Here is a 25069-nt window from a genome sequence, read left to right as displayed (position 1 = left end):
GTGCCTTGTCTAAGTGCCCGTGGGTATGTACAAAGCCTCTGAGAGAGTTTGTCTCTTTGTCTGGCATCCTGGGAAACCGTTTCTCTCGCGCACCACGATGAAACAACGCTGCTGTCCGCAATACGGCTGCCGATATGGCGGTATTTTTGAATTTTTCTTTTTCGATGAATATTTTTGAAAAATCCGCGATGCACTGGGGCCGCGAAACTTGAACCGCGAAGTGGCGAGGGATTACTGTAGTGGCTACAGTTGTTGGAGTTATCCTGGTCTCTCACTTCTAGAAGACGTCTGCAATGTGGCATGCCGATGGCAGTGGAGCAAGTTATTTTGCTACCTCCATCTGTGCACACATTTTAGCGTTGAGCCCTCGTATTCATGGGGGTTGTTTGGGCTACTTTGTTTCCTCTGACATGCTATTTTTTAAAAATCCAAATGCAGGGCCCACATGAATAAAAAGAAGTATTGAGACACAGTGGAGCTGACCTCGATGTGATGGCGTTTACTATAATTATAAAAAATAAAGGATAATTGACAGTCGTACAAATGTTTGAGACACACCGCAATACAGTTAAGTACTTAAGAGTGCGGATGATTATAATCTTGTTAACACTTTGGTCAGTTTTGAGAAATAAATTTTAGATGACCGTGAAATTCACTTTGTTGGTCAACACCATTTTGACAAATTACTGCTCAGCACATTACAGTATTTGAGTTTCCATGTTCGTCATTCATCACTGGGGCCCCCTTCAGACCAACAGGAACCCCACAAAGAAAATGTAAACTATTTTACCACGTAATGACCACTAAGCTAAACAGCTCTTTTTCATAAGCGACCTGGCCACACATAATAGCTCAACGAGTGGCTTATCACGTGGAAATGTATAGCATCGAAACATTCTTAAAACGCATGATTCTAAATGTGGAGGGAGAAATCGGAGGACCCGAAGAAAAATCCACTCGACCACGGGGAGAGAGAGAGACACGCAAACTCCAAATATACAGCAGGCGTCAGGGTCGAACCCACGAACTCCTGCATACCAGGCGAGGGAGTTAACACCTTGCCATTTATAGTTTTGATGCTGCTATGAGGGTTTGCCATCCTACCCAACAGCAAGGGATGGCCGTGAGGATGGCAGGAGGGATTTTTTTCTCTCACAGGAAATGGAGGTGGTGAAGTTTGCCAAATGCATCCTCACGTACTCCAATTCGCATGTACAAACACGATGTTTGGCCTCTTCTACAGCCTTTGCAAATAAAGCGTAGTTTACAAGCAAATTGTCCAGTGTGTGTATGTGTGTCTGTGCACTCCATGCTTTGCACAGTACTTGAGTTTAAATAAGTTTTAACAATGAGATATTTGAACTCGTTAACACGCTTTAACTTGACATTGATTTGACCTTTTTAACGTATCATGCGTGGGTGCTCAACGTTGGCTACTCCAGTTTTCTGTTTTATCATGAGATACAGGAATAGGTGAGATGTGAGCACTATACACACTGAACGACATGACTGTTTTGTCGTCGTTCAACCTTGTCACCTATCCTGTGTACCAGGTACGTTACGTAATCTTCTTCAAACATTCCTTTACCACCATGCACACAGTAAGTCGAAGTCAATGATGTAATATTCTAAACACAACGCAGGTAGTTGCATGCTATTCAAGAGGCTCGCTGAAATGCGTTTACAGTTTAGAGTGTAAATCCTCAGTCTGAAATGAATACAACACTTCAGTAGAGTAATATAGCATAGGGACACATTCTAAAGGTCACTTGGGTAGAGTTTTAAAGCACGAGGTTTGATTTTTGTAAGGGCGCCACGGTGGAAAGATGTTAACTACTTTGCCTGGTATACAGGAGGTCGTGGGTTTGACCCCTAACGCCTGTTTATTTGGAGTTTAGTGGTGTGGATTTTTCTCCAGGGCCTCCGGATCTTCCGTCCACATTGAGAACACGCGTTTTAGAGTATTTGGTTGCTATCAATTTCCACAGAATCCACTTTGTTGAGCTATCATTCGTGATGAGGTCGCTTCTGAAAAATAGCCATATAGTTTATAGTAAAACCGGTTAAACAGTGTCCTGTTTTTACGTGTGTTTAAATAAATATAATGTTCTTGTCAACCTAAAGGTAAATATCTCCAGCATAATCATCCCCAAACCTACACAAAATAAAGTGGACAGGATTTAATTGGTGTCCCTCCCTCTTTTTCTGTGCCTTCCAAAAAAAACAAACTTGGCAAATCATTCTAGATTTGAAGTTTTCGTGACTGCAAGGATCCATACTCTTTGGTTCTTTCGGTAAAGTCACGTAGATGAAAAATAAAAATGATAATGAAAATAATAAAATGAAAACAACTAAATTAAATCACGACGTTTCAGAGGCAACACATGACGGAAGCTTGTGTTGCCTCCGAAACGTCGTGTTTTAATTTAGTTATTTTCATTTTTTTCATCTACGTGACTTTACCGAAAGAACCAAAGAGTTTGGCAAACCATATCCCTCGCTATATGATTCAACATCTCAAGTGGCAATGTCATGTTTAACATGGCACTGGGTTTCTTCAGTTGTTGACCATCAACATAACACGTTAATGTCAAAAGGTCATCTCAATGCTGGAAACTGTGAGATCAGCCGGAGGGGAAAGTACTGCATAAAAAAAAGGTTTAATATTTGTTTCCGACGGTGCATTTCTTAATGTTTTTATTTGAGTAGCAACACACGCTCGATTCGCATCACGACTACGTCTTTCGGTGCTTCCCCGACCATTGCCGAGTGACGCACAGGCAGAAATGTCATTTGAGAAGGGGTCCACACCCAATCTTGCGTAAAATGTGAACCCGTTGTGTTACTGGACAAGTTGTCCTGCAGTAATAGCCAGTAGTAACATCGTCACGTATCTGATGTGAACGTCTCTAGAAACTGAGTGTGTGTGTGTGGGGGTGTACTACTACAACAACACTGGTCAGGGCAAGCACATGACGGTTGAATACGTGGTGACTTACACAAACTTTTACACACAACTTGAATCCAGTCACGTACACTACTACAGTATATCATCATTAGCAGCAGTGAAAAACCACAGAAATATACTGGATGAAGGCCTATAATTATCGTATGCTAACATTGCACGCAGTCTGTTACAGCCGCAATGAATCAAACTCCCACACGTGTTTCATACTGGTAGGAACCCACTGGTTCCACCAGCCCACAGGGGATTATTGTGTCCGTCCGTCCGTCGTGCAGGGAGGGGCTGGGTGGGGAGGGAGGGTGGGGAGGGTGGGGCTGGGTGGGGGGTGGGGCTGGGTGGGGAGGGAGGGTGGGGCTGGGTGGGGAGGGTGGGGCTGGGTGGGGAGGGGCTGGGTGGGGAGGGGCTGGGTGGGGAGGGTGGGGCTGGGTGGGGGGTGGGAGGGGTGGGGCTGGGTGGGGAGGGGCAGGGTGGGGAGGGGCTGGGTGGGGAGGGGCTGGGTGGGGAGGGGCTGGGTGGGGAGGGGCTGGTCACCCCGTGGTGCCCTTATAAAACTCAACGTTTAACCTACTCACGCCGGCTTGTGCCCGCCCTCACAGTCGGGAATATTTGCGGAATTGACCGAGCAACCCAACGTTCCTACCAGCTCCCTCCGCAGGAATGTGTTTAATAACTCCACATCAATCTTGGGTTGGTCATTTAAAGTGAATGCTCTCGCTTTTTGGTTGTTTTAGCTTTGTGGTCAATTTTATTTGAATTTCGTTGCAGCTTCACATCATATCCTCGGCACTAAGTGTCTGTTGCTTTGCTTAAGAGCGATTGTGAAAGACTGCAAGCTTGGTTATTGTCTATTTTGTGGGTTGTACGTGTGCATTGACAAGTTTTAGCACGATCAAGAAGAAAATTGAATATGTATTGTATACATAAACTAATTAAACTCTTTTACAAATAGAGATAAGGTCAACGTTTCGCTAACTCAGCATTCCTTTTAAAATGGTCTTCAAGCTATTTAATAAACAGAACCGTGAATGTTGATAAACGACTACACAATACAATTATTGACAAGCAAAGGCATGTACGCATTAGATATATTATTTAATTACATGAACCTTATTTTATTACATCCGCATTTCTTAAAAAAAAACGAAAATAAAAGTGATAAAAACGTGACTGTGTAAACCCAAGATTGTCTTGTGCCCAATAATAAAGTAGCAGTATCAAGTAAGCTCTTAACCTTCCGTGTAAAACCAAAGTTGGCACCTCTCCAAGAACTTTAAAAGCCCAACTCTTATCGTCATAAATCTGAAAGTTGTTTTGTTCGTTGACGGACCTGTAAACAACTTTAAAGAAAGGTACTTTCCGAAGGTGAGCGCTGCTACTAAGGGGAACTACGCGAAAGAATTCACGTTAGGTCCGTAACATAATATTGTAAGTAGAAAGAGTTTAGATTTTAAAGATATTAAGACGCCAGCATAGTAGTACACATGTTGACACTAAGCAGACTGGCAGAGCCGGGCATTGCACGCGCCAACCGGTGCAATAAGCAGGGCAGCACTTTCGTTTAGAAGCCCTTGGCAAGAATGACATCTTCAAAATACAATAATAATTCACACTCATTATTTGAGCTATTAACGCAGCCAGCCAGGTTCCATTTAAATGCAATGTAATTTTATTGCGCGCTTTTATTTAACTCACTCTGTTGTAGCCTCAAATCTTGTAACTCAATTTTAACCCACTTTCCAATGTGGTATCGACTGCAAACTTGGTATACGTATGTCATACTGATGACAATACTATATTCTATCATTAAAAATAAAATATATATTTTTAAGCCCAGTTAAATTACTACTGCACCTCTTAAGAGCGGTAAGTGACATGTTTGTTGTTGTAGAAACCTCTAATTTCCATTCAGAGCCACCGCCGCGTTCATGTATATCATGCACGTATGTATGTTGAACTTCTTTCGCACCGCACATAGCCTAAGCGTGCCAATCGGAGGTGTGGGGGAAGGACAAGGAACTAAATACGAAAATCAGTTCTAAAGAAATGAGTTTACAATGTAGATTATTTAAAAGCGCATCGATCCAGTGGCTTCCTTATGGGAAGGAAGAGCGTTCCAGACGGCCGCATCATCATCACCACCACCAACATCACGTACATATGCATGTTAAACTTATTTTGCACCCTACGTAGCCCAACCGTGCTAATCGTAGGCACGGGGGAAGGACATCAAACTAAACATAGAAATCAGTTCTAAATAATTGAGTTTTCAATCTAGCAGCTCTATGATCGCAGCAACAATTCTATTGTACATTTCCCAAAAATCTATGCTTGGTTGTCAATCCAAAACGACCAGCACATATCCAGCCTAACGAGTAAACAACAGAAACCTGCTCCACCGGTGCCGTCAGTTTGAAGGGCCAACATTTGACAATTCATAGCAACTTTTCGGATCATGAACAAACGGCAAATTGGATTTGTCATGCCTGGAGGGGAGTAACGTAATTAATAATTACCAACAATTCTAGATTTGAAGCTTTCGTGACTGCAAGGATTCATATTCTTAGGTTTTTTCGGTAAAGTCACGTAGGTAAAACATCAAAATTTATGAAAATAAAATAAAATAAAACAAAAATCACGACGTTTCGGAGGCAACACAAACAACACACGTTCTCTCCTCTCCCATGGCCGTACAATATTGTTGACATGTGCCCTGAGCGTTCACCAGGTAGGTTTTATTGTCTCTACGGCGAGCCCGCCGTGTCAATGTCCAGTCCAGCTTGTGTACACTACTGGAATGTATCTACACCTGTGCACGAGTCATTGACATTGAGACGGGAAGGCGTCACGTTACTGACGCGTGCAGTGCAGTGTGCGTGTCTCGTGCACACTGCAAATAAAACTCGAAAACACCCCCAAAAAAAGCAAAATCCCCTCGACAAATACAGTAGTGTCCTCACAATCAAGTGGTCGAAATAAGGGAAATAGTGTGCATTACTTAAACATTACTTAAACATATCTATAGACCTGTGGCGGTTATGGACGGCGAACCCAGTATCATGAAACTGATGGAATAAAGAGGAAGAATGGAGAAGGGTGGAGTGCGTTTAGAGTTCTGAATGTAATAATGAAAGCAGCGTACTACTGTAATGTGGCTTAGGGAAATATTGAATCGGTGCATATTGCCTGCTGTTGATATATGGATCAGCCGCATAATAATTGATTTAGAAAAATGGAACAAAAGACAAAATGTGCAAAGAAGTATGGTGAGGTACATGAATTGTGTTTAGTTTTGTTGTCCTTCCCCGCATCTCCGATTAGCACGGTTGGCTACGTACGGTGCGAAAAAAGTTAAACATATGGTACATACGTAAACTTAACCACCGTGGTGAAGTCTGGTCAAACATACCGTGCGACCACCACAGTGGATTGACAAATTGCTGAAAATTATATTTTTTATTTCACATGTATTAACGTACAATGTGTCTATGTTCTTTTGTTTTGCAGGTTACAATGGGAGACGATCTGTATCATTTAGACGTGAGTAATTTCCCGTCATATTTCCAGTAACTGCATCACCAAAGCTCGTTGTGTAGTTTACATAATTTGTTTTGTTGAAATCGTGACGGATTGTGGGTCGTTGTCACATGGTCAGCACGTCTGTGTTTCAACGGCAGGGTGCAAATTCGTGCCTTTGCTTTTTAGATTCGTTTTCCACTTAATATGGAAACCCGCAATATACTCACGGTTTGTTAAACAGGGAAAATTAGTTTGCAGATTTATATACAGTGAAACCTTGGATTGCGAGCATAATTCGTTCCTGAAACGTGTTTGTAATCCAAAGCACTTGTATATCAAAGCACTCGTATATCAGTTGTGATCACGTGACGCTCGGCAGACAAAGCGTATGCACGTACTACTCGTATTGCAAGACCTCGCTCGTTTATCAAATGAATATTTATTTTAAAAAATTGCTCGTCTTGAAATACACTCGCAGACTAAGTTACTCGCAATCCAAGGTTTTACTGTAATATTAATTGTTGCTAGTGAAGTTTTTGTCTCCGCAAGAACTTGTCTATTGGCATGCTCATAATTGATCGTGGGGCCTCATTTTAAATTGGCTCACCTCAATGTAACTTTTGCCACTTGTGAAGTTGTAAAGGCTCAAAAGTGATTCCCCGGCTCAACCGGCGAGCATCGAGGCGGTGCTCACGTCTGCCTCACAGCACTGAGTCACTCGTGGATAATTCCGAGTCTCTTCTAGAGGACACCATAGTACAATGGGAGCGTATTATCAAGCAACACACTGTTTAATTGCATGCCTGTATACAGGTGACCATACATCGATGGTGATTTGGCACATACGTACATAACATACGTGCATAATGTGCATACATAATGTACGTACATTAAGTATTTTGATTTACTACGAATAACCCAACCAATAATAGATATCCATTGTAATTTATATGAACACATTAACCCCCCCCCCCTCTCTGGTCTTCGTACCTGATTGGTTCACAAATGATGACATCACATTTATCCCTCTATTTAAGACCGAAACAGGAGTTCTCTACAATTCTGGCTATCGCCTGATGAGGCTGGTTATAATTACCGGCGAAAGGCCGTACTCCAATTGTAAATGTTGTGGGTTTACTCTCAAACACACCGGTGTGCTGAACTAGTAATTAATTGGCATATTATGTTTACGTGGCAAACCTTACTTAATGGCTGTGTTGGGTGGTGGAAAGTGTAACGACACATTTATATTTACGCGATATAACCCAAAAAACCCAATGATGGATAGCATTGGTCGCGAAAGTCTACTTGTTAAACTAATCACAGTTAATGTAAAGTGGCACTTACTTTATTGACCCTGGAGAGATGATGGGCCGACTCAACTACCATCAAGAATTTGAAATTCGCGACCTCCTGATTGCAAGCTCTACCACTCAACCACCCTTTCTTAGCCCAGTAGAAAATACACATGTTCATGTATGTACTGTATGTTGAACGTAGGCAACCGTGCTAATGATACATATCGTACATTATTTATTTGTGTTATACCTTACGTTTTTATGTTAACATCAATATATTCATGATAGTAATGCTTATAATTATTAAACTGCAGTGGAAATAATGAGTTGGCTTTTGTGGATTTCCTACGTAACCACCAATGGCAAACACTTTAACCACTTTGTGGGGGGTTTTTAAGTGAAAAATATCCCCAGGAATAAATGGCAAATGTAGAAACTTGTGAAAACCCCTCCAGCATACAACCAGGAAATAAAACTTGCATGCACCCTTGGTTAGCCAATAAGCTGACATGCATTTATTTCACAAAGCAGTTTCCTACATCATTACCGTTTAATAAGCCCTTTGCAACTACAATAGTGTAAAATATTAAACAGATAATTGACATTTCGTAGACTCTACTTGGTCATAATGCATGAACACTCCCATTTTCCCTTTCTTTATGGAGTGTAATTTCACAATCATAGTGCATTTGGAATTCAATGGGATCAATGTTAATAACGGTCAAGTATGAACGTTTTTAATCATTCTGTCATTATAGCCAAGGTGCCAAAGTCATTTTCAAAACATCACGTGGCAGATCTTGCATCTCACATTCTCATTGCATGTGCACCCATTAAAATAGCTTACCCTTTGTGCCAGATCTTCTTAATTCTCTCCAATACCATTCAGGACAATCTGAAAAAACATGTTATTATTTTTAACCTTCTGACTTTCGAACGTTCAGTCATAACTTACGAACCGAACCGCGGAACTATTTTGTTCGGCAGAGCGACCCCCCGCGAGATGTAATGAGTCCCAGCGTCCCACGTGACGCACAACGACAGTGAACCGTTTGACTCAAGGTTATTGAAAATAAAATTGATTTGCTTTCTTTCATGTTTATTTTATGTTTTATTCACTACGTAGCCAACCCTGCTAATACAGTATTCACTACATTATTACATGCAAATGTACAATATTTTTTCTTATTTATGCGTTTAACAATGCTTCCATTTTTTGTTAAACCATAAACACATTTTATGACACTCACCGTATTCACAATTAAATACCGAGTACCGAGATACGAACAAATCGACTTGTGAATGGGTCTCAGGAACGTAACATGTTTCGTAAGTCAAGGACTGCCTGTCGTGTGAAATCTGCACAGGTCTGATGAGAATACAATTTTTAAGAATTCAAGATATGGTAACTTTTAATTCTCTACCGGTGATAACTCTCAAATGTGTTTTCCGGTTGCTACCGTGTGTTGTTTCGTCACGATGTCCGACGTTTCGCTCCACATGTCGGCGAGCTGCTTCAGGGACTGAATAAACAAAAAATTATTTTCATTTTACGAGTTAAGGCCCACTGAGCTATCTAGCTCTTTTCAGAAGTGACCTGGCCACAAATTACATCTCAGTGAAGTGGCTTATCATGTGGAAATTTATAGCAGCCAAATACTCTAAATGCACGTTGATTCTAAATGTGGAGGGAAAAACCGGAGGACCCGGAGAAAAATCCACACGACCACAGGGAGAACATGGAAACTCCAAATATATAGGCGTCAGGGTCGGGATCGAACCCATGACCTGTTTACCAGGCGAGGTAGTTAACATCCTGAAACACACTAAACTACCACACTGCAGGTCACAACACATGCACCAAACCACCACACTGTGCTCCCTCCTCTTTAAAGCATTGTGCAAAACACTTGGGGAAAAAGTACAAACATAAAGAACTACTATTAATTTACAAAATTGGAAAAATTCTCAGGGGGACGTGACAGGTGATGATCCGGGGCTCGTGAGCAACCATGTCCTTTGCCAGACCTTGCAATACTGCGCATCCTAGACGGCATTGGTTAACTGTACCGCCTGCTCCCACACAGGCCGCATTCCGGTCCCGGTCTTGGGGCTTGATGAGGCTGTCTTGCACTTGGTAGAAGGGGAGGAACGGCCGCTGCCTTCAAGATCGGGATTGAACCTATGACCTCCTGTATACCAGGCGAGGTTAGTTAACATCTCGCCACCATGGCAAGATGTTAATTGAGCAACTCACATTATCTCTCCGTTATATAGCGTTGCTGGCTGCTCCTGGTGTCTCTGATGTAAGCTGTAAGCTGGCCGATGTAATGGCAATGGCCAGGAATGTACGTTTTGCGATGAATCAGTTGTGACACACACACACGAGCACACGAGTCAATCATGGAAGCGACGGTGTCGTGACAAGTGTGGTCGATGCTATTGTTAGTCTTGAGAACATTGCAGTTGGTCAGTTTCCACGTTGATCTGCGCACCAAAAGAAATGTGAGAAAAAATCCCGAAATAATTACGCACTTTATTTTCAACTACGTAGGAGGCAATCCCGCCGTCCATAATGACGCACGGGCGGCGTGTGCGTGACTGAGCCCCAGCCCTCGTGCACATATTTAAACGTACGATAAGGGAGCGGGGGAATTTTTTTTGGCCTGCTGCTTCCTGTCCCATTTGCAAGAGAAGTGCAGTTGGAGTGCAGTGCGCTGCAAGTCAAATCGGTGAAGCTGTATCGATCGTACGGAGTGGAACGCCGATACACGGTGACATTCGGCTGTAGTGCTCAGCTCTTGGGTAAGGGAGCAAACCTCAACGGATTTGTATTACCGCTATATTATTATTCTCTGGTTTAAAAGTAACGTGTGGCAGATTACGAGCTCTTTTATATAGCGATTCAGTGAAATGCTGTTATGTGTTTTCATTTTGCCTTGTTTCTTCCATCTATTTTCGTACATCAGCATATCATTTTCATAATATGTAAACACCGAATTATGTGGTGTGCACTTTTTGTACATCAATTATTATTATTTTTTATCATGTATTATATACAACGCGGATTCTGTCAAAGTTGTGAACGTCATCGCACCGGACTTGCAATGCAGAGGTCGCCGGTCGTATCTCCCGGCACGGCAATTGAAACAACGGTGCAAGTTTATTAAAATTGCCGCATCAGCCCACTCGGCACCATCAATGAATGCGTCACAGTCAATCGGCAGGTCGTGTGGTGGGCTAAAGTGTGGACATTCGTACCTCCACCAAGCCATCTGGTCAACGTGGATGAGTAGATCAAATACCCTCTACAGGTGCTGTCTGGAGCAGTGGTTTTCAACCGGGGGTTTCGTGGACCCCAGGGGGTACGTGGCAATGTGTGAAATTATATAATACATGAGAGTCATATGAAGAATAATCGTGTATGAATCTGCTAATATAAAATAACTACGATAACATTTAAATCCTTATGGTAACCTATAACGATATAAAATACTCTTTGGTTCTTTCGATCAAAATGTCGTTGTGATCCATTATTTTTTCTACCTACGTGACTTTACCGAAAGAACCAAAGAGTATGGATTCATGCAGTCACGAAAGCTTCAAATCAAGATTGATATAAAATACCTTTTCTAAACTCATTGGTCGTAAACAATGTGGTTTTCAAGAGTAACCAGCGAGAAAGAACAAATGACGTCACGCATGCAGAGCAGCCGTTGAATTTTTGTTTTTATTCGCTTGCGGTTACCGGCTAGTAAGGATAACCTCACAAAATGGACAATTAGTTGAAATATTGATGTTCATTATTCATACCAAGGCCGTAATTATAATATATATTGGGGGGGACACATCCCAATATATTGCTATAAAAGGATTTCTGTTTATATGATTGTGGTTATTTTTGTACTTTATTAATCCCTAATCTCTGCCATTACATACAATGAAACAAGAAAAGGTAAAAAAAGAAAAAACAGAGCAATGTAATAAATACAATACACGATTAGACATTATTGTAAAAAATAAATAAAAAGTCCATCCTATGTGTTAGTGATGTTTTTTTATATTTTAGGCAGGAAATGGCAGAAAATTCTTTTTCAAATTTAAATTTTTTTTCTGGGGGTAGGGGACCCCCAGACCCCCTGGAAGATTTGGTCCCCCCCAATGTTGACTCCATGGCTACGGCCTTGATTCATACATTTATTTCTCAGAACCACGTTGGGTCAAGCAAAGGGGGCCACTCTGTTGTCGCCAGCAAATGTTGAGAGAACCACTGCGAGTGTTGAGCCCCATCATAGTGGGAGGACCTTCTGCGAGCAGTGCCGTGACCAAGCGATTGCAGGGCTGCGCCTTTGCCTCTGGAGTTTTGTTTATTTAATTGTCGCTGACGTGCCCGGGTGTACGCGATTCACGAGGTGTTTAGATTCCTTGAATTGATAGCGGAATCTAAAGTTGGCATTAATTTGGATTTAATAGACTGTTTTATACATTATAGATTTGAAGCTTTCGTGACTGCAAGGATTCATATTCTTAGGTTTTTTCGGTAAAGTCGCGTAGGTAAAAAATAAAAATTAATCAAATAAAAATAAAATAAAAATCACGACGTTTCGGAGGCAACACAAGCTTCCGTCTTCAGGTGGAACCGTCACAGCACGCTTGCTGTATCAAGTAAATGAGAGATTCCAAGAGATACTACTCCGTATATATACTGGTTGAGGGGGGGGGGGTGAGCCAGAACAGGCCCCCTTTTTATTATTATGGTAAGGTTGGTGCGGCTTGAGACTACGGCTAGTCTACATAACAAAGGACTGAGCCTTTGTTATGTAGACTGGCTGAGAGGGGGGGGGGGGTGCCAGAGTTGTTAAAGTGCAACTGCTGCTAATGAGACCGAGCCTCTGCCATGTAGATGGTAAAAGCACAAAAGCAGGTCAGGAAGAAACAGCCTCCTGCTATGTTGCTTGGTGGGTAAAACTTATAGCAGGAAACCAGTGTGTGAAAAAGGAAGCTAAACATGGTAAAACAAAACTGGCTGTCTATCAGTAAACTTTACAGTAACTCAAGAATAGTCTGTCAAATAAGATGGTCCAAATATGTGTAGTTAAATCTTTTTTGCATGGTTAATCACATCTTTCCAATGATTACTCAGTTTGTACCCATCATCACGGTTGAAATTATGTCTGTGTTTGTATATTTGTATGGCTTCGTGTACAAACCTTTGATGGTAGCCAGGAGGTTTGCAGAGCACCTTGGTCTCGGAAAAGACAATTTCATGAGAGCCCACAGAGTTGTAGCAATGATCGGCAACGGCCGAAGAATCAGTTCTGCCGTGTTTCAGATCTGACTTGTGCTCGCGGACACGATGTATACAGCACACCATTCTGCGGAGCATTTGAAAGAATTTAAACTGCTGTCATCCTAGAGTTGCCTGTATTTTCAAAGAGTTAAATTTTGTGTAAAAATATAAAACTTAATGCCCAATATGTAATCTTGTAAATTTGCACCTAGGCTTGTGTCTTGGGCTGTCTTACACGAGCACTTTTGAAGCTTTCCATTATAGTAATGTACTCTAGTGACTTTGTTATAGGCATGGTATTAAAATGTATTTGTCCACTGGCACAGATAACCAGATATTATTTCTGTTCGTGATGGTGTGTCTGACAGTAACATTTTTAAGTATTTTTTTTTTCAACATCCTCACCAAGCTTTAAACTCGTGTCGTTGTAACACTTTACAAGCGCGAAGTTTTATTGTTTTGCAATTGCAACTTTATTTAGAGAATTGGTGCCATTCATCCTTAAAGCGTATTTTGCATTCTGCCATAAGGGGGGAGGGGGCAGAAGGGCTCAAACAATAACCCTGCAAGTGAATAGAGGACACGTGATTATGAAATATATTTAGCATCATACAAGTCGTAATAAAATAAAATAATAATAAATGAAAATAACTAAAATTAAATCATACAGGTGGGACCGTCACAGCCAAATTTACTGATACAGTAAATTGATACAGTCATACTGATACAGTAAATTTGGCTGTGACGGTCCCACCTGAATGATTTAATTTAGTTATTTTCATTTATTATTATTTCATTTTATTCTTATTTTTTTACCTACGTGACTTTACCGAAAAAACCTTAGAGTGTGATTATGAATGACTCCACAAACACGAAATAAACCATTAGCTTTGCATACAAAATATTCAATGATTGTATCCTGCAGGAAGAAAATGTTTTTTGTTTGATAAGCAACCAGTTGTTTCTTGTAGGAAGAGGGGCAGGGATTTTTTGTAAGCATTGGGGGACGTTCATACTGCCCGCGTCCCGTATTTGCATAGAGCTTTATTGGGAATTGTGGTCAAACTGCACATGTGCAATAAGCGTATCCTGTTTCGTCACTCATTTCCGTGACACCGGCTCTGGAAAGCCCCTTGTTTGAAATAGCTGTGGCCTCTGTCGTTACTTCACCTGCAGATCATAAAAGCACTCGTTGTGAGCTGATTGACGACTGTTAGAGAAGTTGGTGACTTAGTAACAAACGTTGTATCGTTTGAATCTAGTCGCCCCTGTGTGAATTGTTAATCTGTGGATTTCATTTAGTAATTCTCACAGTCGAGTCGACGATGCAAGGCCATTCTTAGTTGTGAAAAATTGGCGTGAGCAGTGTGCATATTTCCCCCCCACCAGTATTATTAGGGTCAGTCAATTTGTGAACTCCACGACCCTATTATATACCCTACTTACATACGTAGCCAAAATTTATCATTTGCAGTCTTCCGCAGTGCATTCCGGCGTTTCCAGCAGCGTGGCTACATTGTGGCTACGTTATTTCAGTCTGCTTCTTCGTTCGGGCGACAGAGTTAATTCAGTCTCGTTATATACCGTCACACTTTGGCATTCGGTCAAAGTCAACGTCACGTTTGATGGTTTTCGTCCGCTCATAGTCATCGTTTATTTGAAATAAAAAAAGTCCACTGTTTATTTAAATGATAATTAACATCGAAACTCTTTGAGCCTGTTCTCAAGTTCTTCCTTATCGTATGGTGCTTCCCCTTACATTTTATGTTTACGCTTTGTGGTTAGGGGATGATTTCACAATGAATAGTGTCCCGCGTGTGTATGCGGGGCATATTTTCAGATGCTTTGGGGTTTCTTAACCTCCGCTGACTTAATCCAAATCCACGTTGAATGGAATGTCTGTCTGCCTGTGACCATATGATACGGGGAAACATGTGGGCTGAATTTTGTGAAAAATTTTTTGCAGATAGAATTTAGAATTGGGTGTGTTTTTTACTTATCAGTTTGGTTTACAAAATGCTAACTGGACTAATTTAAAACTTCATTTTGTGCACACTTAAAAACGCCCCATGTTAAATTGTTGACCTTTGTTGACAATTTAAAAGTATAAATGTGTGTACATAGATCATAGTCCTGTGTTACTCCACTAGACTACTGCATTAAGGCCCCTCATCCATGCCTTGTTGCTCATGGAGAGTTTGACCATACTTCACCACACTGGCCAGCGTGGGTTGGTGAACGGTTAACATTTGTTTATGATGCTATACAATCTCACTTTGACCATATACAGTTACATATCTTTTACAAGAGAGGCTTGCTGAGTAATCATCATCATCAATGTAAGCCATGGTATTGAAATAATTCAGCCAAATGGAGAACTGTGCTCAAGGCTGCCCAAAAGGTGCTTTACTAAATACATATATTGCGTGGTTGCGTGACAGCTTTCCACACACGTTGATGGAATCAGTCCTGGATAAGAGCTCTATTGATGCATTCGTCCTTTGATAGCTAGTTGCTTTTTTAAAATTAAACTAATACTGCGTTCACTCCACAAATTGCGTTTTTTTTCTTGTATAAAGAACTAAATAAATGCTTATGTTTATTTCGTTTGTTTCTGGAACTGGCTCATCTTTCTCACTATATCGTGGCAAGTTTTGAGATATTGCATATAGAGGTCTGAATTTGTCTGTAATAAGGTAGGCACTGATCAGGGGTTGACCAGGTATGGATTTTCAATCACAGAGCTTCCAAAGTAAAAAAAGAACTTTCAGCTTGCGTGCGAGTTTTTAGGCGTCCTTATGAGATTGGATCCGGAAGTGAAAGTGTTTTTTGCCGATTTACTGTCAAAACCGGTTCCCGTCAAATGCCCTACCACCCAGCCCGTTTCATGTAAATAGGCTTGGCCGTTTGGCTAGTAGGGGCTTTCCAAAAAACTCCCACTTCAACTCCGCGCCCGCTTGAACCCCTATTGTGAATGGAATGCGGCAATACATTTACGTGCACACTGTATTGGATAGTTATAGAATGTTCCATTGCAGGGGAACCCCTCTTAACGAGCACCCCTGTGAACGACTGATCACTTAATGACGGGCATCCATAGAGCCCAGTGTATGGCAGTGTAGTTTATAATGTAGTGTAGAGTAGTGGAGTGTATAGTAGTGTAATGTCTCGTAGTGTAGAGTAGAACCCCTCTTAACGAGCACCCCTGTGAAAGACTGATCACTTAATGACGGGCATCCATAGAGCCCAGTGTATGGTAGTGTAGTTTATAATGTAGTGTAGAGTAGTGGAGTGTATAGTAGTGTAATGTCTCGTAGTGTAGAGTAGAACCCCTCTTAACGAGCACCCCTGTGAAAGACTGATCACTTAATGACGAGCCTCCATAGAGCCCAGTGTATGGTAGTGTAGTTTATAATGTAGTGTATAGTAGTGGAGTGTATAGTAGTGTAATGTCTCGTAGTGTAGAGTAGAACCCCTCTTAACGAGCACCCCTGTGAAAGACTGATCACTTAATGACGGGCATCCATAGAGTCCAGTGTATGGTAGTGTAGTGTAGTTTATAATGTAGTGTAGAGTAGTGGAGTGTATAGTAGTGTAATGTCTCGTAGTGTAGAGTAGAACCCCTCTTAACGAGCACCCCTGTTCACTTTATCACGTAAGGCTTTCGCGACCAATATTATTCATAATCAACATTTTTGGGTTAGATCGCGTTATTTATAAATGTGTCGTAACCCTCCACCACCCGACACGGCCAATCAGCAAAAAAGTGTCACGTTGACCAAAGACAAATAGTTCACTGCATCGCTTAATGACGGGCCTCCATAGAGCCCAGTGTATGGTAGTGTAGTTTATAATGTAGTGTATAGTAGTGGAGTGTATAGTAGTGTAATGTATAGTAGTATAGAGTAGAACCCCTCTTAACGAGCACCCCTGTTAACGATTAATTGTTCAACGACGAGACTCCATAGAGCCCAATGTGTTTGGTTACCGACCTTTCCCCTGTTAATGATTGGCTGTTCTTGGTAAATTAAATATTAATTAATGCATTGATTAACCATGTTTATTTTAATAGTATCTGTATTGTTAGTTTCTTTATGTGTTAACTAGTTTGTTTACCCGTCCTAGGATGGAAGCTGTAATATTTACGAAAAAATTTAGCAGAGTATAATTGTATCTTGTGTAAATTTAATGGCAGTGAATCTTGCACAAAACGAAGTCATAAAACACCTCACTTGATGTCACTGTAGCACTGTATATAACTGACCTTCAATTTGTTCAAATTCACTGCTCTGATACTTTATTCTCTTCTGCTTTCAGTCGCTGGGGTTGAAATAATTTGGAATTCGATAGAATATCTGGAAAATCACCGAGAAATGTCTATTTTAACATAATGTCGAAGCATAAATTAGACTTACCTCTTGTCTGAGGTGGTGAGGAAATAAAGACACTAAATCCACTTTATTGCTGCGTAGAATAATTGATTAGATTCACTTTCAATCAAGAAACGTGTAAAAATCCACCCGCTCATGAATATTAATGATGGGGGGTGTGGCATGTGGAGTGATGTCACGTGCGTTACACACAAACAGACATTCTTGGCTCATAGTAATATCCATTGTTTAAATACGACAAAGTTACTTTTTTTGGTGAAAAAGGATAATTTTGAATTACAGAACGAATTAAGGCTTTAATGTGTATTTCCTATACTCGCTTAAGCACCAAATCACTTAACGACCGGTTTCATGGAATCCCACCTACCGTACCAATTCAACCATTAAATCTGCAAAAGGTATTGTGTGGTCTATGTGCACAACCAATTCGATCGTTTTATTTATATATTAAAGTAACGAATACGTGTGGAATTTTATTTTAACACATGCTGGATTAACAAGTGCCATAATTAGACCAATGCAAGTTACATGTATTAACGTCTCTCTGATTAGGGCAACATATGAGGGTAATGTTTATTATTGGGTTAGTGGTACTGTGTCCCTTGTAATTGCTTATCTCAGGACAAAAGCGCATTATGGAAGTCCTTAAAGCTTTTGGGCTTGTTTGTGTGCTTGCTGAAATAAAAAAATGGAAACAACCACATAGCGTGAATAAGAAAAAAATACTTTTAAATGTACACAGTACAAATAGATACATTTTTAATCAGAATATCTATTTATACTGGAGGAATACGCTGATCTATAAAGCTATTTTTCACATATGTCCAGGAGAGGCGGGTAAGAACCTTACAACAAACAATACAAAACAACTTGGTAGGGGTGCAAAGTACAGGAGAGGGGAAAAAAATCACCCAAAAGAATACAAATAAAACTTAAACTAAAATAAATGGTTCTCACATATAGCCCTAAATGGGCTCGTTTTAATGTGCAGTACCTTAGACTTCGCTGCTGCTTGCAAATAAACAAGTAAATAAGCATGATTTTTTTTTCGATTTAAAGCTTTTGTGACTGCAGGGATTCATCTTCTTGGTTCTTTCGGCAATATACGCTGCCAAGCCTGGTGGTGCCCATTCAGACGCTGTCTTTCCGACAGACCTGTTCTTCACCTGCGGACGGCTGCTTGCGTTGTGGCCGAAACGTCGTGAGAATTATTTTATTATGTTTTATTTGTATTATTTTATTATTTCCCTTCTACGTGACTTTACCGAAAGAACCAAGAAGATAAATAAGCACGCATGCACACTGCGGCCAGAGGGACCAATTCCCTTGAAAAAAAATGTTTTAATTCCCGTAAGAAGTGGCATCGGCAATTCTTTTTTTTTCTGAAGCGTAAACCTCTCACGCCTTTTGCACTGTTCACTTTGAAGTGTTCTGCTTCCTCCCCGTCCGTTGTAATAGCTCCCTCAACAAACTGACCCCCCCATGACTTAGATTTGTCACTTTTGTTTAGTTTGTTGTCCTTCCAGAATGAATGATAAATTATGTTCATGCTTTAGGCCCATATGTGGAGGAATTGGGTGTGACTTTGCCCATGTAAGGAATACTGGAACGGGGAGCGACAGATTTATTTAAAATCGATGCCATGCTTCATTCATACTTGGTCCATGCTTGATCCATATTCGAACACAAGCGTGGGATATTTTGAATGCTAATATTATAATCGTTAAAGCGACTATTGTCACTTGATTTTATGGATATAAAGAGCCGGTATTGTGGATAGAAAAAGGCCACATTAGGTAGCCCCTTTCCGCTCATTGGCTTCCTTCTATACTAACATAATTTATAATAATTGCACTTATAAAGGGCTTTTCATCAAGGATCTCAAAGTGCTGTACAGGACAGAGCAACAGCAGGCACTCGGCATAAAACATAAATACATTTAAAAAATCATTTACGAAATGAACTAAAAGTTTAATAAGAGGAAGCGTATAAATAGGTTTTAAGGCGTATTTTACAAATAACCACAGACTCGGAGATCCTGATATCTCGTATAGGTGCATGGCTCTGGGGTGCGTTCTTGCAACAACGCGTGTCAAAGCAAAGTTTACCATTACAGGCGTGGCGATTCACCCACCCTTTGTGGACGATTTCATTGATTTCCCCGATTCATAGACGCGATTAGATTCAAAAATCGATTCTCCGTTTTTTTTTTTTTACAATGTGGTGAATGAATTTCGAGGCCCGTGAGCGCAGGGGTCACCAACCTGCGGCTCTTTCAGGACTGCTTCGTGACCTTATGAAATATTGAGGTTTGTTATGGTTCTTGTCCACACGGCATGGTAGCTCAAGATGTTTTGGAGGTCATTATTAAGTCGCTATGCCCAAAGTCATAAGTTCAGCTCTAACAGCTTACCAAAGGCTTTGCTCGGGAAGGGGAATTACCGAAAAGCACCGTAAAGTTCGATGCAGTCGTTGATGAAAGGATGGGTTGTGTGGCCGGTGGGACCCATATCGCTCGTCCCAAAAGAAAAGCTCAACAATTATTTTAAACGGTTCCCACAAGAAACTATGACCATCACAGAATACCCTGCAAAATATATTTTTTTCACTTAGCTTATTTACCACCCGTTGATTTAACATTGCTGAATGTGAGTTCAAGGTGGGGTGGGTGGGGCACTGGATGTTGGTTCTATAATCTGTCTCGATCGTTTTTTTTTCGCAGTCGAACTTGGAAATGCTGGAGCAGTATAACACCGTGGACATTCGTGCGTTCCACGAATTCGAGGTTCCGCAACCCGTCGGTAAGATTTGGGGCGGGAGAGGGTTGTTTACACTTGTAGACATTTCAGTTGAATTTGCAATTCACTTCACAGGCAGGGCTCTGCAAATATAAAATATATCTCCACCATTTTGGTCCAGCCTGTTTGGTGTAACCTAACTTGCAACGGAATTACGTAATATTGTTTGGTTCTTTCGGTAAAGTCCCGTATCTAGAAAAATAAAATGAATACAAAATAAAAGAAAAAAACACTAATGTACACTCGCCTGGTTCTAAATCGGAGTGAGTGTACTGGCAGTCTATAATGTAGACTGTAGCAATGGTACTGGCAGTATAGACTGACAGTACACTCACCCAGCTTAATAACCATTGCTACAGTCTACTTTACAGACTGCCAGTACACTCACTCCGATTTAGAACCAGGCCACATTAGTGTTTTTTAGTTTTTTATTATTTTTATTTGATGACTTTTCACTTCATTTTTTATTATTTTTCTATCTACGTGACTTTACCGAAATAACCAAAGAATATGAATTCCTGCAGTCACGAAAGTTTTAAGTCAAAATAGCAAGCAACGGAATGTTCACACACACACGTGGTAGTGTACACCTCCAGGCATGACTGGAGGGTGCCTACAACAACCGATTGCCCAATGCTCTTAACCAAGAGTAATGGACATGTTGAGAAATACTTATGAAATGGTGCCTATCCCTTTTCAGTGGTAGCAACACACCGCACCGTGATAGACAATGGCCTATGATGATATTCATTGCATAAATGCACGCGGTGTAAGTACTGCAGTAGAAATAAAATGGTTGTATGACAGGTAATTTCCTGTCGACCGTGTACATGTCAATTAACACCTTTGGCACCCTCGTAAACGAAGATGGTCACATGTCAAGGTATTATCCAGATAAAATATTTTAGTTGATACATTAAAATCGAGATGTATAGCATGAATTGATGGTTTGTATTCAACAACACATGAAATACAGACGATTCGTGCTGCATCAAACCACATTTGCCAATGTTATTTCTAACTTGATGTGGTCTGGAACTGTTGTTGTTTTGCTGCCTTGCGCATTTCCTGTTGAAAAATCGGCAGGATTTGATACACTTTTGCAATTTGTACTTACGTACGTTATTTTTACGCATTAAGTTTTTGTGACTTGCTTACCTTTCCTATACCTTGGAATCCTATGGGTTTTTTTTATATTGCCGTTGTAATTTTCTGACCCACTCCAACTTAACATCTGTGAAAAAAGAGCTTAATATCTCATCGCATTCCTGCAGGAAATAAAGATTCCGAAATGCTTTGGTTGAGGGAAATGGACTGTATATGTATTCAAAACAAAATGTGCCTCATTGTGCATTTCAGTAATTGGACCTTACCTGCAAATAACAGAGGAGCCTAAACAGGTGGGTTGGTGCGCTTCTGGAAAGCCCCTAAACGCGAGAAGCCGCCACGTGGTCCCAACCCGCAGTAACCCAACCCCCACACCACGGCAGCAGTCCAACGGAAAGTCCCGGGATTTCAGCAGTCGTTTTATCACGCTCTGTGTTGTGTGTGTGTATATAGAGAGAAGAAGATGTTCTGACCACTTTTGTTGACTTAAGTCTCTTCTCTTGGGGTCATGGTTTTCAGCGCAATCAGATGTTTGGTTAACGTCTGCATAGTGAGCCATATTAAAGTTTTTTTTGGGGTGTTTGATCGCGTGAATATAAATGCGCCGTTAAATTGATCTCCGGAGTAAATGCATCAGCGGTTAATATTGCATTAATAACGGAGATAAACAGTTGAATATAATGTGTGATATCACAAGAAGTAATTCATGTTGCTGTGGTGTCTAATAAGATAAGAATTGCCATGCCTGTATCCACTCCTTATTGACGCACACTCGCATTCCCAAGCAAGCTCATGCAGTACACAGTATACGCAAACAACGACACTGATTCATCATTGGGTTTTTGGATAGAGGCCGTGCAAGAATTCGTCCATAAACCCTCATCCACCGGTCATATTTATTACTGCTTCAGCACACAGATGTGTTGGAGAGTAAACTCACAGCATGCAAATCGGTACGACGTTTCACTGTCATCAGGCTAACAGCTCAGATCTCAGAATTTACCAACCCTTCTGTCAATCCACTGCTGGATGATTGCCTTCCCTGCTCTATTAATCTTGGGGGTTGTTGGACCAAAATTATCCGCGCTGGTTGGTGATGGTTTGCAGAGAGAGATTGTGGCAGGACCAGCTCAGATATCACTCGCCACTGATATCAGCCTTGATCGGGAACCCAACTCAGTTTGCCGAGTTCGTAGTGTAGTGTGCTAGTCACTGTTTGAGATAGGTAGAGGTGCAGCCCTGAAATGTCTTGCTCACAACACAGCCGGCAGAAGGGCCTCCAGAAGATGGAGCTCTATTGAGAGAGAGAGAGCCCCCCTCTGTGTAACATAATAAAATAAGATTCACGTGCAATTTTTTAAATAAACCACACTTTGGGAACCTGATTTGCCAGTAAAAATATGATAATTGGTTCTTTACCCTTCTATCTGGCAACAAAACTGACATCTTTTTACAAGGAGTCATGTTTGCATAGACCGCAATACCTGCAGTCATAATACAAACAAAAGAACATAACTCTGATAATGTGCACTGTCCTTGAAGTTGATTGGTCCACACCCGAGACAGCTTTCCTTAGAGCCTAGTCTCATATGGGTTGGACCAGATGACGCCAAAAGGCGCACCACACTTATCATTCCAGGACACGGCACCACTAAATTTTGACTTGTCAACGCCCGGTCGATGTGACGGTAATGCGAACGTTGCACGCGTATCTCGTTGCAGAGAGGTTTCCGCTTTCGCTACCCCTGTGAAGGCCCGTCGCACGGAGGGCTGCCCGGTTGCTCGAGCGAGCGCAACAAGAAGACCTTCCCCACCGTCAGGGTACGAAACGCAAAAAGGGGGCCTCGGTGGGGAGGGCTATTGCGGTTGTATATACGGAGGAACCCACGCTATACGGGTTTGCTAACCATACTTATTCTGGTCAACAGATGAATGACAACATCGTGGCTACAACCGAAAATGATTTTTGTTAATGTAGATTTTTTTTTTATCGAACGGTTCCCCAATTTCATTCTGACTGTTATCCGGGTGGGGTGGCGAGGTGGGGGCAATGCCGTGGGATGGAGTATCTATTTGGATGATCGCGCTGAGCAGTCTGTTTTTTTTTACGTCTGCTTTGTGATAAATCGTCGGCAGTGGAGTTGGCCAGCGAAACATCTTGAAGCAGGAGTCTCTTGAGTCTCGAGACTCAGTGCTTTTCTGAATTAGTAATAATATCATAAAATATAGTGGTGCAAATCGTGTTGCATAAAATGTGTTACAGATGAATTTGCTGTACGTATGTATGTACTGTATAGCATATGTGCAGGTGTAATGTGTGTTAACAGGTATAAGGAAATTGTACATCAACATATTGAGCCAGGACTGATTGGCTGTCCTTCAAACATTGTAGGCCTTGGGGATTTTGGTAATGCCAGCTGTCTATTTACATTCACTCATACCAGAAGGCATACGTGTGTGCTACATTAAAATTAACCCGATGAATCATTGGGAATACAGCAACTATATTGTCTCCATAAGCCACACGGGCCGTGTCCACGTAATTTTCTGCAATAATCTTAGCGTATTTTTAAGATTGGCACTTGCGAAATATCATATGGATGAGAAGAAATGAACAAATAACTCTTATTGTCTAACGGGTTTGCGCGAGACGCATATGGGGAACCTTTTCGCAAGCCATTTCACCAGAGCTCAACATGTATACGAGAGATTATGTGAAGAGATTTATCTCTTTGGGAAACAATTTTGGAGCGTCGAACATTGCTGTGCTCGTGAAACGGTCGAGAGTCTTGACCCTGTATTGTATATCAGTGCCTCCCCAGCCTGTAGTCCGCACAACCACCGGCGCTCCAAAAGGCCCGTGGGATATGGTCCGAGGAACTGTTGGCACTATTGCAGATAAATACGCTTTCGGGTAGATGTTAATTTTTGATAAATATTTTAGTGGAGCATGGCAGAGGTCGCAAACGGGTTTTGATTCCTTACCCGTACCCGGCCGCACCAGGGTCGCAAACGGGTACCCGTACCCGTACCCGGCCGGGTAGCCGGGTATCGGGTAGGGTACGGGTACCCGATTGCGACCTCTGGGATGAAGCCATGTTGCAGGCACGGGTGGGTTGATTCTAGGAACTTGAATTATGAGAAGAGACAAGACGTTGGGAAATGAGTGACAAACGGTTACTCACCAGTGACTCACGGCCTACCCGTACCCGTACCCGGCCACACCAGGGTCGCAAACGGGTACTCGTACCCGTACCTGGCCGGGTAGCCGGGTATCGGGTAGGGTATGGGTATCGGGTACCCGATTGCGACCTCTGGAGCATGGTGGCCTGCAAAAAATGTTTTGAGGGTTGACGGTGGTCTGCGTATCGAGAATTGTTGGGAGCCACCGCTGTAAGTGATCAGAATCGTGCATCAATCATCTTGCCTAACGCATGCACCCATTGAACAGACATTGAGGAGGATGGTCAAGGGTCTATCGTCATCGTAAGCATTCTGGCGGTTTCGAACAGCCTTTTAATTGATTACCTGTTTGACCTTATGGTTGTGAAATGTTACTGGAAGTTTGTTGCTAACACAGAGTACAGTGCTATATAAACAAATTATGGGCTAGAATGTTTCCCAGAATATTATGAACACCTTACTTTTGTTATCAATCGACAGGTCACGTGTGGTGGGGTAAAGTGTTGTCTGGCCTGCTCGGA

The 25069-nt window shown here is 41.6% G+C and overlaps 1 protein-coding gene across 2 annotated transcripts in view; it reads left to right on the top strand.

Annotated features, from left to right (window-relative positions):
- Positions 1-25069, top strand: part of LOC133354555 (nuclear factor NF-kappa-B p105 subunit-like) — a 55038-nt gene that overhangs the window by 5406 nt on the left and 24563 nt on the right. Inside the window, exons 2-5 of one of the 2 annotated variants that reach the window (XM_061571478.1) lie at positions 6470-6502; positions 20183-20261; positions 21618-21658; positions 23088-23186. In XM_061571478.1, coding sequence (XP_061427462.1) covers positions 6476-6502; positions 20183-20261; positions 21618-21658; positions 23088-23186 — 246 coding nt within the window. In that variant the 5' untranslated portion in view covers positions 6470-6475. Of the gene's footprint in view, positions 1-6469; positions 6503-10492; positions 10585-20182; positions 20262-21617; positions 21659-23087; positions 23187-25069 lie in introns of those variants that run through there. The other variant, XM_061571479.1, reaches the window with a different exon arrangement.

The sequence above is a fragment of the Lethenteron reissneri genome, chromosome 47 (assembly GCF_015708825.2).
Source record: "Lethenteron reissneri isolate LAM-NWPU_2019-01 chromosome 47, ASM1570882v1, whole genome shotgun sequence".
Classification (NCBI taxonomy): domain Eukaryota; kingdom Metazoa; phylum Chordata; class Hyperoartia; order Petromyzontiformes; family Petromyzontidae; genus Lethenteron; species Lethenteron reissneri.
This window is presented reverse-complemented; position numbering and strand designations above follow the sequence as displayed.